Source organism: Cibotium barometz, chromosome 63 (assembly GCF_041138505.1).
Source record: "Cibotium barometz isolate CiBa-2024 chromosome 63, ASM4113850v1, whole genome shotgun sequence".
Taxonomy (NCBI): domain Eukaryota; kingdom Viridiplantae; phylum Streptophyta; class Polypodiopsida; order Cyatheales; family Cibotiaceae; genus Cibotium; species Cibotium barometz.
In genome coordinates this window covers 24,874,830-24,888,025 of record NC_141108.1, presented here as the reverse complement: position 1 = coordinate 24,888,025, position 13,196 = coordinate 24,874,830, and the positions used below count along the sequence as shown (strand labels likewise).

The 13,196-nt window shown below is 40.6% G+C and overlaps 1 protein-coding gene across 2 annotated transcripts; it reads right to left on the bottom strand.

Annotated features, from left to right (window-relative positions):
• Positions 1-269: 269 nt before the first annotated feature.
• On the bottom strand, positions 270-6,276 carry ABCG26 (ABC-2 type transporter family protein). Of its 2 annotated transcripts, XM_086796133.1 has the most exons (12): positions 6,147-6,276; positions 5,523-5,798; positions 4,705-4,953; positions 4,490-4,605; positions 3,952-4,226; positions 3,581-3,736; positions 3,309-3,492; positions 2,713-3,093; positions 1,805-2,089; positions 1,205-1,489; positions 927-1,034; positions 270-824 (listed from the first exon to the last, which is right to left on the bottom strand). In XM_086796133.1, the coding sequence occupies exons 3-12, from the start codon at positions 4,940-4,942 to the stop codon at positions 558-560; spliced, it is 2,295 nt and encodes a 764-aa protein (XP_086652259.1). In that variant the 5' UTR covers positions 4,943-4,953; positions 5,523-5,798; positions 6,147-6,276; the 3' UTR covers positions 270-557. The 2 variants fall into 2 exon arrangements, with proteins under 2 accessions (XP_086652259.1, XP_086652260.1); XM_086796134.1 differs by lacking the exon at positions 6,147-6,276 and having other exon boundaries at positions 4,804-4,953; positions 5,523-6,121.
• Between the last annotated feature and the right edge of the window lie 6,920 nt (positions 6,277-13,196).

The window sequence follows — 13,196 nt, the reverse complement described above, 5'->3', positions numbered from 1 at the left end:
TCAAAGTGGAGTTTTGAGATTGAGATTTATGTGTTTAGTTTGGGGTTGATTGACATTGTCATAATTACAAATGCAGTGTGCATTCTTGACATGATATTTCATTGTGTCAAGGCATACAATGAAATAAGGACAGATTCTATGACGAAGTGAAATATTGAAAAGGTGAAAATTTCCATGAATGTGAAGAGGGTGCTGATAAGCATTTATAGCCTTTTGCTAAAAAGTGCACTACTACTCCCTAGAACAATATCATAATGAAATTATCCGAATTGCCTTGAAAAGAAAAACCATTTATTTGTCAAAATGGATACAAAAATGTTTTATCTTTAGAGCTTCCTCATAGAATGGGAAGACCTAAGGCCTATGGATGGATGGTTGGATTAATGGATACCTACATAAGGTCATGCATTACTAAGTGAAAATTTTATCTAGACACATGACAGATTTTGTGTATAAGGGGGAACTGGCTCCCCATGCTTCGCTGAGAGGACATGGTTTTCAGTTTGCTACACACCACCAACAGTACATCTGCAAAAGGATGGATAAGACTCGGGTAGTCATGTTTCTATTTTTATTTTCCTAAGGAACATGTAGGCAAGGGTGCGATAAGCTATCGCCATTGCAATCAATACCCATGCTTCTTTTACCCCTCCATTGAGGTCAATGATCCCTGCAAAGGATGGGGACATCTGCAGACTCTTGCACCCTCCTATTTCAAAGCACTCATACATCTGGTTTGGTGAGTATTGCACCTTCAACAGAAGTCGAAAGCCATAATACACAAACGATATGTATTTCAACCATTTGATAAAGCCCGGAATGTGCTGCACAGGAAGCAACCTTCTTAGGAATGCTTCATAAAGTTTTTGACCTCTTACACTTTCTGTTACAAAACTCTCTCTCAAATAAAGTGGGGTATACATTACCTGAACATAGTAGCCTCCTGTGAGTAGGAAAATCAAGAGGACTAATGAAACAATGGTCCCTGCCTTCTTGATATTTAAGATAGCTGCACCGAAGAACTCTCCTACTCCCTGATGTCTCTCTCACACACACAAACACACACAAAGTCAGATATCATACATACTCTTGAGTTCAATAAAGAATATAAACTACTTTGTCATACTTGGGTGCCTTCCACTATAATCCAAACATTTAAAACACGATATGTCCTTTTAAGAAAAAGGATTAGGCTATTTCACACCTGTCCTGTAAGCACAACCAAATAGACGGCCAGTTGAGTCATAATGAATGTGACAGCAGTTCGTTGAAATCCCGCCATGAAGTAGACAATTGTCATGAAGATGGTTGGGTATACTAGTTGGGCTGGTACATCACATACAGTACTGCTGACGTGATAAGCACTCAACCTATACATGTCTGCAGCCCTCTCTTTTGCAAGAAAGCCCTGTTCTAGAGGGAAATTGTACACGGCTGCAAAGATGGACGAGGTCGACCAGAAGATGCAGATATAGAATATAAGCCCAACCTAAACACAAATCAATAGAAGTAAATACAAGGAGACATTTTTTCTTCAAGGATTCAAGAGAAATCTATTATATAAGGAAAAGAGTTCCCACATCCCAGATGCATCCACACTAAGATAAGAGGAGGTTTTGGTCGAGAGAGAGAGAGAGAGAGAGAGAGAGAGAGAGAGAGAGATTATTAACGTCTTACAAGGGTCTGCAATACATCAATAGTGTAAATAAAACGTGCAAAACAAACTTTTTAATTTTTACTTCAAAAGATGTGGAAATTGCAAGTGGGTTCATGCATTAGTATGCTTAAAGATATAGTTTCTTACTTGATCTCTCAATTGGGCCTCAGTCTCAATCCTTGTTTGCCACCACAACAATCCAAGTAAGATAGAAACCCCAATAGCTTGAAAAAGCCTTAGATTGTCGATATAATCTCTAGCTCTTTCCCTGAACATTCTCTTTGATAGCACCATAAACTGTGTCATCCAAGATGAAGTCCAGTCCCTCCTAAGTTGAATCACTGCTTGCAGATGCTCTGGTGCCTTCCCAATCATCTCAAATGTCTTCTTCTCTTGAGGCTCAATCTGTGTTCTGTACTTACTCTGCAATAACTGTTTTTCCCATCCCAAAGTTAAAAACACGAGGGACAGAAGTGTTAATGGTTTGACAGCCTGTTTTAGTGGATCTTTGACATTGAAAAAAGCTGTCAAACTATCACATGTATATGCGACACATAAAGATGTAATAAGATGACCACGTAGAGAGAGAGAGACAGAGAGAGAGAGAGAAAGAGCGAGCGAGAGAGAGATGATGATGATGATGATGATGATGATGATGATGATGATGACAACTCTATTATTGTTCCCTAAAGACCAAATTATGGTCTATGGGAGCCTGATATGTAAATTGTTATGCCAACACGTTGAGAGAGAGAGAGAGAGAGAGAGAGAGAGAGAGAGAGAAGAGATGAGTCTTTTAATCTCATGGAATTTAGCCCAATGTGTCACTTGAAGACTGAAGAGTAAATCGTTACACCAGTGCTCCACAAACACATGCACGCGCCATGCATGCGCACACACACAGTGTCTTTTAACATCATGGCCAAGCCAGCAGACCAATATGATTCGCATGACCACATAGCAGTGCAGGGAATGGACTTGAACTCTCACTGAGGAGCCAGATGTGTAGTATTTGAGCTCTTCATTTAGCATAGATGACAAAAACAGAACTACACCTTCACTACTTCTTTGGAGAACTTATGTTCGGAATGCTGAGAATCCACAGAAATGTCATTGGAGAACTGATCATTTCTCTCCACCGCCCACGAAGGATTGTCAACAGGGTGCTGTTTTTGCTGCTTCAAAGAAACTTCAAAGTTCCTCAGATCTTCTGGGAGTGTGATACCATCGACATTTCCTGTAGCTAAGTCAAGTAGAAAGTCTGCTGGGTTCATGGCAAGTTGAGGAGAAAAATAAAGAGAAGCAAAGTATTGCATTGCATCTTTTGCTTTCCCAAAATAGATAGGATGCCCTTCTGATAATAAGATCAGCTTATCAAACAGGTGGAATAAGCGGCTAGATGGCTGATGAATTGTCATTATAATGGTTCTTCCAACCTGGAATTCAACAAAGTAAAAAAAATGGATGTATCTTTGGGACACATTTAACACTTAGAATCTCACAGACAGGCAAACACGCACACCCATGCATGCACCCACACACCTGCCTCTAGTATTCAAAAGGAGGTTAAGAGCAATCTCCAGTTTGATCAAGCATCAAGCAACACATATTGGATACCTACTCATTCTTCTAATGAAGTAAAAAGTTTTACCTTCGCATTCTTCTGAAGAACGCGAAGCAACCTTAATGCGGTAGAAGAATCTAGTCCAGATGTGGGTTCATCCAAAAACAACAAAGATGGATCCACCAATAACTCATATCCAATGCTGGTGCGCTTCCTTTCTCCTCCAGATATGCCTGGAACAAAGATGCCACCTACTCGAGTATGTTGGCACCTGTAGAATGAACATTGCATCTTCTTGAACTCATGAGGTCAATGAATACAAAAATACAGTCAAATTAGAGAGGAAATTTTCTGCTGACCTCTCCAATCCAAGGTCTTTGATAACAGTCTCTGCTCTCATAATTTTGTGTTCATGTATCATGGTACGTGGAAGTCGAAGTTGAGCTGCAAAAATCAGTGTTTCCTTTACTGTCAATTGAGGAAACAGTACATCATCTTGTGTGACAAAGCCAATCCTGCAAGAAAAATAGCGTCGCCTCAGATCAAGTCACTACATATATGCCGTCATAACCCCGATGGTGAAACATGCCAACATGAAGATCCCTGGATCTAACTGAGAGTGTCACAGGACACAAGCTTGTGAACTGTCCACAAGTTTTTCCAGTGTAAAGCCTGTGCATGGATATAGGCAGAGGCAGATGCCCATGATCCGTAGAGAGAGAGAGATAACCTTCGCTTAAGAGCTGTATTGTAGGGAATATCATTGTAACTCACGTGTCCCGTGACTCCACCTTGCAGTCTGCCAGCCAATATCTTTAAAAGGCTCGTCTTACCACTACCCGAAGGCCCCATGATAGCAAGAATTTCTCCCGGCATCACAACTCCTGTAACACTGTTTAATATCTGCCGGTACAGGGATTGATTATGCTTCTCCCGTACAAGTGCCCTTCTTGGATTCCAAGTTTGTGGCGCTTTGCTTTCAACCCGGAATTTGATACCCTCAAACTGGAACAAACCTCGTCAAAATTTTTAACATAACAGCCAAAGTAATTAGTATCAGCAGTCTTCACTTCATTATTCCCTCTCTGTTGAAAATTGGAATCACCGATGTAATTGAGAATTTAGTTTATCAAAAATATTGAACCGGCAATACCTGCTGTGCACATTCTTTTCCAGACAAGTATTTCTGACAAGTCAGACTAACACATAGCTACAAAGTAACAAAGGATATGTACATTTGCTTGAATGGGGTACTTTGAATGGGGTACCTTCAAAGACACAGGCAAAGGCGAGTCACTAGGGTTTCGAGTTGGATAACTCCTCTTGTTTACTTGATTAAAATCCCACCCTCTATTACAAGAGCATTGATTCGGGAACTCGTGCACTGCATGCCATAAAACAGTAGTTAGCTTGGGCAAGCTTGTAATGCTCGTAGGCATATGGTCATGGAGAGCTACAAGTGACATTTGAAAAATTGGTATACTTGAGGCAAGACGAGCTTGCACGTCTACTTCAGCGAGGCGGAAACTACTGATTTCAGGGATCTGTACTGCACTGTGTACAGAAAAACGGCAGGAATCACCATTTTTCTCTCTAGGTATTGAGTCATGTGGCATTTCTTCTCCAGGCTCGTGATCATAACAGGTTGATTCATCCTCTCCGAAATACCTTCTTGTGGTTTCACTTGAGACGTCAAATCCAACTTCAGAAGAGCGAGCCATTTTGGCTTTGCCTGTGTGACAAATATGCAAGCAGAAAAGATGGTCAATGCAAGCAAAGAGGTTAGGGTTAAAATTGTCTGTGACCTACTTGCTTAAAGAAAAGGTCATTGATCAATAAAGAAAGAACTGCTGTTATGGTTTTTTTGGAAAATAATGTTAGGAGCCAAATGCAAGCAAATAAATGGTTGATTTTGTGCTACTAATTAGCCTCAGGGTTCTTTTAGACCTACTTAACCCTCAAGAAGACGGAAAAAGTGTTTGGTTTAACAAAGGATTAAGGCTAATGCCACCAAGCTCTCCCTCCTTCCCTCCAAGACACACAAACATCTTGAAAAGAAAGGGATGGGAGAATACAGTTGTCACACAAGTCTGTTGAAGCCTTATGCATTCCAATGGTGCAAGAAAGCAGATGAAAGAACCTTTGATAACACGGAAGATGATGGCTCCAAGCAAATAAAAGTGCGAAAAACACATGAAACCCTTTGATAAACACAGAAGAGGATGGTTGCAGGCAGATCAAAGTGCAGGAAAATGTAAGGCCAAAAGAAATTTACAGAAAGAAAGAGAGGGCAAGAAGCACCTTATGAAGAATGAATGTTGCAGGTGGCTATGGAACAATGGAGTTTTCAAAGACAACATGCCCTTTATGTTGCTCCTTAATCTGCTCTTCTTCTTCTTCTTTTCACCATCACCGTCACCATCACCGTCATCAGCATGACCATCTCTTCTTCCCCTCTTTCTGTCTTTCCATAGCTGCATGTGCAGAAACCCCGCTGCTTTCCAGCCATCTTGCATGCGCTGGACCTTCTCTACCATCTCCACGACCTTGAAAGATAATGTTGATTTCCTCCTTTTCCTGCAAAAAAAAAAAAAACCCCTCTTTCACGGCTTCAACAGAAAACAAACCCTTCGTTCTGCCCCCATTGCACCATTAATTTTATATTGCTTCCCAGGTACAGACTTATTTAATCTGCACCGAAAAAGAAAACACTAATTTTACTGTATCCAAGCACAAATTTCCCAAAAAAAACTGAGCATATTATTCTGCACATAATAAAACCCTAGTAGAAATCATGGTCGTCCAATTCGTTCTGCAGTGGGGGAAAAAAAACCTAACCTTCTGCACAAAAGTCCCTAGGACCTATGCACAGAAAAAACTTATCTTAAAATTCTTTCCCAAAAAAAATGTATCCCACCTACTTACCTTTTTTTATTTTCTTATCCCACCAGCAATGATCTTCAAAGAAAGAGAAAGAGGCATCAAGCCCATGGCATTCTTTGAATGATGAGAGAGCAGCAGCAGCAGCAGCAGAATTGCCAAGTTTTGATTTCACCTCTCCTTCTGCCACATGGCACAATTTGAAAAATTAAATAAGTCTAAATATAAACGTATAATAATAATACAATAAGAGCCACTTTTGGAAACTCTATACACGCTCTATGGGAAAAAGGTTGTATGGAAACCACAAATAGCATTTAGATTATTCTTGGCTAATGGTTGTCTTGCCTTAAAATCGATTACTTCCTTTTCTTGCCTCTTGCCTACCTCTTGAGAGCTCTTCACACAAACTGACGCTCTGATACCATGAAAAGTATACAGGCGAGAGGATACGCTTGAGCTTCATGCAAGTAAACACACACACATAAGAGTAAACAAGTACATAAGAGAGAGGATACTAGATCACATCAATTGTATCCCTTATGGTGTCACTCCATGGTGTCACTCCATAGAAGTCTTGTAGAGTGGGCTTCTAGGCACATGACCATTTACAAGGATTAGTATTCCTCCATAAAGCCTGTGCGAGATGATATCATCTTCTTCTATATTTTATTTGGGAGCTACCACGTGGTGGCTCCTAGCTGCCCTACAATGCAGCTCCTCCTTTCTTTCTTCTACACTATACTACTACTCTTCTATACCATACTCTCTCTCTCTCTCTCTCTCTCTATATATATATATATATATATATATATATAGATATATACACATACATACATACATACATACATATATATATATACATACATATGCATATATACATACATATACATTTATACAAGAAATAGAGAGTAAGAGAGTTTTCAAAAGAGAGAGTTAGAGAGAGAGAGAGAGGAAGTGTTAAACAGAGAGTTGGCCAGTTCAAGAGAGAGAGAGAGAGAGAGAGAGAGAGAGAGACAGTAAGAGAGATTAAGAGAGTTAGAGAAAGAGATTTTGAGTGAGAGTGAGGTAGAGAGAGAGCTAGAGAGAGAGAGAGAGAGAGAGAGAGAGAGAGAGAATTAGCAAGAGAGGGTTAGAGAGAGAGAGAGAGAGAGAGAGAGAGAGAGAGAGAGAGAGAGAGAGTGAGAGTGAGAGTGAGGTAGAGAGAATCAACGAGAGAGAGTTAGAGAAAGCTAGAGAGAGAATGTGTGTGTTATAGAGAGAGAGAGAGAGAGAGAGAGAGAGAGAGAGAGAGAGAGAGAGAGAGAATTAGTGAGAGTGAGTTAGAGAAAGCTAGAGAGAGAGAGAGAGAGAGAGAGAGAGAGGAGAGAGAGAGAGTTGGCCAATTCAAGAGAAATAGAGAGAGTTAGAGAAAGTAAGAGAGATTGAGATAGTTAAAGAGAGACAAAGTTAGAGAGAGTTAAAAGAGAGAATCAGAGAGAGAGTTACAGAAAGTAAGAAAGACAATGAGTTAGAGAGGAGAATTAAAGAGAGAGAGAAAGAGAGAGTTAAAGAGAAAGAGAATTAGAGAGAGAGTATGAGTGTTAGAGAGAGAGAGAGAGAGTTGGCGAGTTTGAGAGAAATAGAGAGAGTAAGATGTTAAAATTACAGCAATGTGATGAGCTATGGTGGATCAAATGCTAGAATCAACATCATTAACAAAGAGATTAGATGATAATTAATACGTGATTAGTGAGTAATTAACTGATAGCTTAATGTAGGCATGGATAATCAAAAACCAGCAATTTCTCATTAGGGCAATGCCTCAATTTATAGAGTTTACATCCAAGCATCTAATCCCACTAATTTCTCCTTGATTCACTCCACCTCTTTTGCTTGATTCTCTCCACCTCTCCCAGATTCTCTCAACCTCTCCCAGAATATCTCCACACCTCCTAAATCTCCTCATGCTACCCTTTATTCTCTCCCAGTAGATTCTTCTCACCTTTTCACAGGTTCTCTCACATTTACAGATTCTCTTTTACAGCCTCTAGCCAAGGGCTTGTTCCCGCACACACCCTATTCACTTGTATATTTCAACACCTCCCCTCAAGTGAATACTCCTAGCACACCTGGACCCTATACCAAGTTTCCCTCTTACTTGATAGTCCGCGACCAGTGCCTCAAGTCCCTAAACTCATAGTCCTTGACACTCTCTCTCTCTATGTGTCCAAGGCTACTACAAGTGCCTATGACCTTAACTAAAGTGCTCACACATACATCTACCACATTGGCCTACATCATCGGTGGCTCAGAGGTGGTTTTACTTTGTTGGGGCAAGTTACACTGGGTTGTGGGGTTTCTCTCTCTCTCTCTCTCTCTCTCAGAAAAGATGATCCGTCTCCACTTCCTTTAGGAGCCTCCATGAAGTTTGCCGATGTCATTCCTTCTCCACTGGGTTTACTGTAGCAATCTCTTGCCATGTGTCCTGGCTTTCCACAGTTGTGGCAAGTGAAGGTCCTTCCTCCTACTTTGCCTCTTCCTCGTCCTTGTCCTTGTCGAGAGAATCCTCCTCGGGTGAAGAATGCTTTTTCTTCTCTTACTGTTGAGTCGAGCCATTTCTTCTCTTTGCCTCTGCTCTCTTGCTCTAGTAGAGCTCCTTCTATCTCGTGTAGCTTCAATTCAGGTACATTCTTTAGTGTTGCTACTATAATATTTTTATATTCACCTTTGTCCACACTCTTCAGAAGCACTGCTAGTGCCTTATCATCTTCTACCTTTTTGCCAATAGTTGCCAGTTGTTGCTTAATGCTTTTATATCTGTTCAAGTGTGTGATTAAAGGTTCACTTTCCTTCATATCCAATTTGTAGAATTGCATTAACAGATTTATCTTTAAATTTTTAGCTTGTGTGCCAAATAATTTATTGAGTTCATCCCATTGTATCCCTGTGATGTGATGAATGATTTCATCATTTAAACTGAGTGCGATAAGTCCCAATGCTTTTTCATTCATGCTCTTCCACTCATTTTTTCCTCCTCTCACCTCTAGGCATTCATCTCTTCCCTCAACTAGCCCCCACAGATTTTTCCTCATCAGCAGATACATGGTTTTTGTCTGCCATGTGTAAAACTGCTCCCCATTAAATTTGGCTATCTCTTGTGCTGTACTCATGATGAAGTGAAGGGGGTCTTACCTCTTGATGAAGTGAAGGGGGTCTTACCTCTTGATCCAATTTCAAGATTCAAGGGCAGTGTCTACCCTTTTACAACTCAATCTAGTGTTTAGGAGATGATTACAATAGATTTATCAGCATAAAATCACCAAAAATTACATTAAATCAAGGGTAACCAATTTGTACGGAATGGTTGGAGTATCAAACCATCTCCGAATTGCAATCTGAAGTTATAGGGATCTCTATCAGATACCTAATGGTTAATTTGAACCCTCAATTGTACCAAAATATAGTGATTAGCATTGATTATCACTGATTAACAAATTAATCCTCTGTTTTGTGTGTAAAAAATAGAGTATGCGGGGAGCTCAGATCTGAGGCATTAGAGTTCAAATGAGCTCAAATGCTTTCAAGGCCGTCTATAGCAATTAGTCTAGCCTGGGGCTAAGAGGAATTAGACCCATTGCAACTGGAGAAGAAGAGATGTCAATTTTCCTCAGAAAAAAAGGCGCCTCCAAATCAGCGAAAAACGGCGGCTATGCTTGGCGGTTTGGAGAAATTTCTTGATGAGCTGAATCGTGGGGAGTATAGCTATGTTGGGCTAGAAGCATTTCCCCTAATCTTTCTCATGGAGGGAGATCAAGCCCCTCCACTGGCTGGGGGTGCAGAGGTTAGTTGAAAAAGAGGTGAAGATATTAATTTTCTACTAATCCTAATTAGCCAGGTGATTAGCAAGATAATGGGCTCACAAATTGATGGATTCTAGGCTAGGCTCTGATACCATGTTAAAATTACAGCAATGTGATGAGCTATGGTGGATCAAATGCTAGAATCAACATCATTAACGAAGAGATTAAACGATAATTAACACGTGATTAGTGAGAGTAATTAACTGATAGCTTAATGTAGGCATGGATAATCAAAAACCAGTAAGTTCTCATTAGGCCAATGCCTCAATTTATAGAGTTTACATCCAAGCATCTAATCCCACTGATTTCTCCTTGATTCACTCCACCTCTTTTGCTTGATTCTCTCAACCTCTCCCAGAATATCTCCACACCTCCTAAATCTCCTCATGCTACCCTTTATTCTCTCCCAATAGATTCTTCTCACCTTTTCACAGGTTCTCTCACCTTTACAGATTCTCTTTTACAGCCTCTAGCCAAGGGCTTGTTCCCGCACACACCCTATTCACTTGTATATTTCAACATAAGAGAGCTTGATAAACTTAGAGAGAGAGAGAGAGAGAGAGAGAGAGAGAGACTGAGTTAGAGAAAGGTAAAGAGAGAGAGAGAGAGATAGAGAGGGAGAAAGAGAGTGTGTGTAGGTGTGTGTGTGTGTGTGTGTGAGAGAGAGAGAGAGAGAGAGAGAGAGAGAGTTAGAGAAAGGTAAAGAGAGAGAGAGAGAGAGAGCTAGAGAGAGAGGAGAAAGAGAGAGAGAGAGTGTGTGTGTGTGTGTGAGAGAGAGAGAGAGAGAGAGAGAGAGAGAGAGAGAGAGAGAAACAAAGAGTTAGAGAAACTAAGAGAGATTAAGATAGTTAGAGAGAGAGAGAGAGAGAGAGAGAGAGAGAGAGAGTGTTAGAGAGAGTGTGTGTGTGTTAGAGAGAGAGTTGGTCAATTTGAGAGAAATAGAGAGAGTAGAGAGACTAAGAGAGTTTGAGAGTTGGAGAGAGAAAGAGAGAGAGTGAGTGAGTGAGTGAGTGACAATGAGTGACAATGAGGTAGAGAGAGTTAGAGAGAGAGAGAGAGAGAGAGAGAGAGAGAGTTAGACAAAGATAAAAAGAGTAGGTTACTGGGAGATTGTGTGTTAGAGGGAGAAAGAGAGAGAAAACTAGAGAGAGATTTGGCCAAGTTCGAGAGAAATAGAGAGAGTAAGAGAGATTGAGAGAGTTAAGGAGAGAGAGTTAGAAAGAGATAATTAGAGAGAGAGAGAGGATGTTAGAGAGAGAGAGAGGGTGAGAGAGAGAGAGAGAGAGAGAGAGAGAGAGAGAGAGAGTTGGCAAGTTCGATAGAAAGACATAGTTAGAGAGAGAAAGAGAGATTGAGAGAGAGTTATAGAGAGAGTGAGGTAGAGAGAGAGTTACATAGAGTTGGAGAGAGAACGATTAAGGTAAAGTGTTATAGAGAGAGAGAGAGAGAGAGCGAGAGAGGGGGGGGGAGAGAGTTGAAGAGAGAGAGAGAGAGAGAGAAGAAGAAGAAGAAGAAGAAGAAGAAGCTCTTTTAACGTCGTAGGAACAATCCCAAGAGACCAAATATGATCTATCCGACGGGAGTGAGATTCGAACACGAGACGTGTTGAATAACAACTCCATGAGCTAACCAATCTACCACACATTGGGTGATAGAAAGGTTAGCCCATTTTGTTTATTTACCCACACACCCGTTTCAAGTTAGAGAGAGAGAGAGGGTTAGAGTGAGATAGATAGGTAGAGAGAGTTAGAGAGAGAGACAGAGAGATAGAGTTAGAGACAAAGTTGGAGGAAGGGTTAGAGACAGAGAGTGTTAGAGAGAGAGAGAGAGAGAGAGAGAGAGAGAGAGAGAGAGAGAGGAAGAGAGTAAGCGACTTAGAGAGAGAAATAGAGGGAGTTAGAGAGAGAGAGAGAGAACAAGAGAAATAGAGTTAGAGTGAGAGGAAGAGAGAGAGAGTTAAAGAGGTAGAGAGAGAGAGAGAGAGTTGGGGAGAGAGAGAGAGAGAGAGAGAGAGAGGGAGAGCGGGAGAGGGAGAGAGTTAAAGAGAGATTTTGAGAGTTAGAGAGCGACTGAGAGTGAGCGGTAGAGAGAGAGTTATTGAGAGAGATAGAGCGTTAGAGAGAGTCAGAGAGTCAGAGAGAGTTAGATACCATACTATACTACTACTCTTCTATACTATATATATAATTTGGGAGTTAGAGGGTTAGACATTGAGAGAGAGAGAGAGGTACAGGTAGTTAAAGATAGAGTTAGAAAAAGGCAAAGAGAGTGAGTTTAAAAAAGGTAAAGAGAGTGATTTAGAGAGAAAAGAGAGTATCTTGGAGAGAGAAAAGAGAGATTAAAGTTAGAGAGAGAGTATCTTAGAGAGTGAGTGAGTGTTAGAGAGAGTTATAGAGAGAGTTGGCTAGATCAAGAGAAATAGAGAGAGTAAGAGAGCTTGAGAGAGAGAGAGAGAGAGAGAGAGATTTACATAGAGTTCAAAAGAGAGAGTTAGAGAATAGTAAGAGAGTGAGCTAGCGAGAGAGAGAGAGAGAGAGAGAGAGAATGTTAGAGAGAGAAAGATAAATAGACACAATTAGAGAGAGAAAGAGAGATTGAGAGAGAGAGTTATATAGAGAAAGTGAGGTAGAGAGAGAGTTATATAGAGAAAGTGAGGTAGAGAGATTGAGAGAGAGAGTTATATAGAGAAAGTGAGGTAGAGAGAGAGTTACATAGAGTTGGAGAGAGAAAAATTAAGATAGAGTGTTATAGAGAGAGAGAGAGAGAGAGAGAGAGAGAGAGAGAGTTGAAGAGAGAGATAGAGAGTTGGAGAGAGAGTAAGATAGAGAGTTGGAGAGAGAGAGGGGGTTAGAGTTAGATAGATAGGTAGAGAGAGTTAGAGAGACAGAGAGATAGAGTTAGAGACAAAGTTGGAGGAAGGGTTAGAGAGAGAGAGAGAGAGAGAGAGAGAGAGAGAGAGAGAGTTAGAGAGAGAAATATAGGGAGTTAGAGAGAGTAAGAGATATTGAAAGAGGTAGAGAGAGAGAGAGAGAGAGAGAGAGAGAGAGATAGATAGATAGAGAGAGAGAGAGAGAGAGAGAGAGAGAGTTAGAGAGAGAGAGTGAGAGTGAGGGGTAGAGAGAGAGAGTTATTGAGAGAGATAGAGAGTTAGAGAGAGTTGGAGAGTCAGAGAGAGTCAGATACTATACTATACTACTACTCTTCTATCTATATATATATATATAATTTGGGAGTTAGAAGGTTAGACATTGAG

Coding starts and splice junctions, on each gene's coding strand:
- ABCG26 (XM_086796133.1), bottom strand. CDS start 4,942: ATGGCTCGCTCTTCTGAAGTTGGATTTGACGTCTCAAGTGAAACCACA. Junction 3,737..3,951: donor AATACAGCTCTTAAGCGAAG/GTTATCTCTCTC, acceptor TTTTTCTTGCAG/GATTGGCTTTGTCACACAAG. Junction 3,493..3,580: donor AAAGACCTTGGATTGGAGAG/GTCAGCAGAAAA, acceptor TTCATTCTACAG/GTGCCAACATACTCGAGTAG.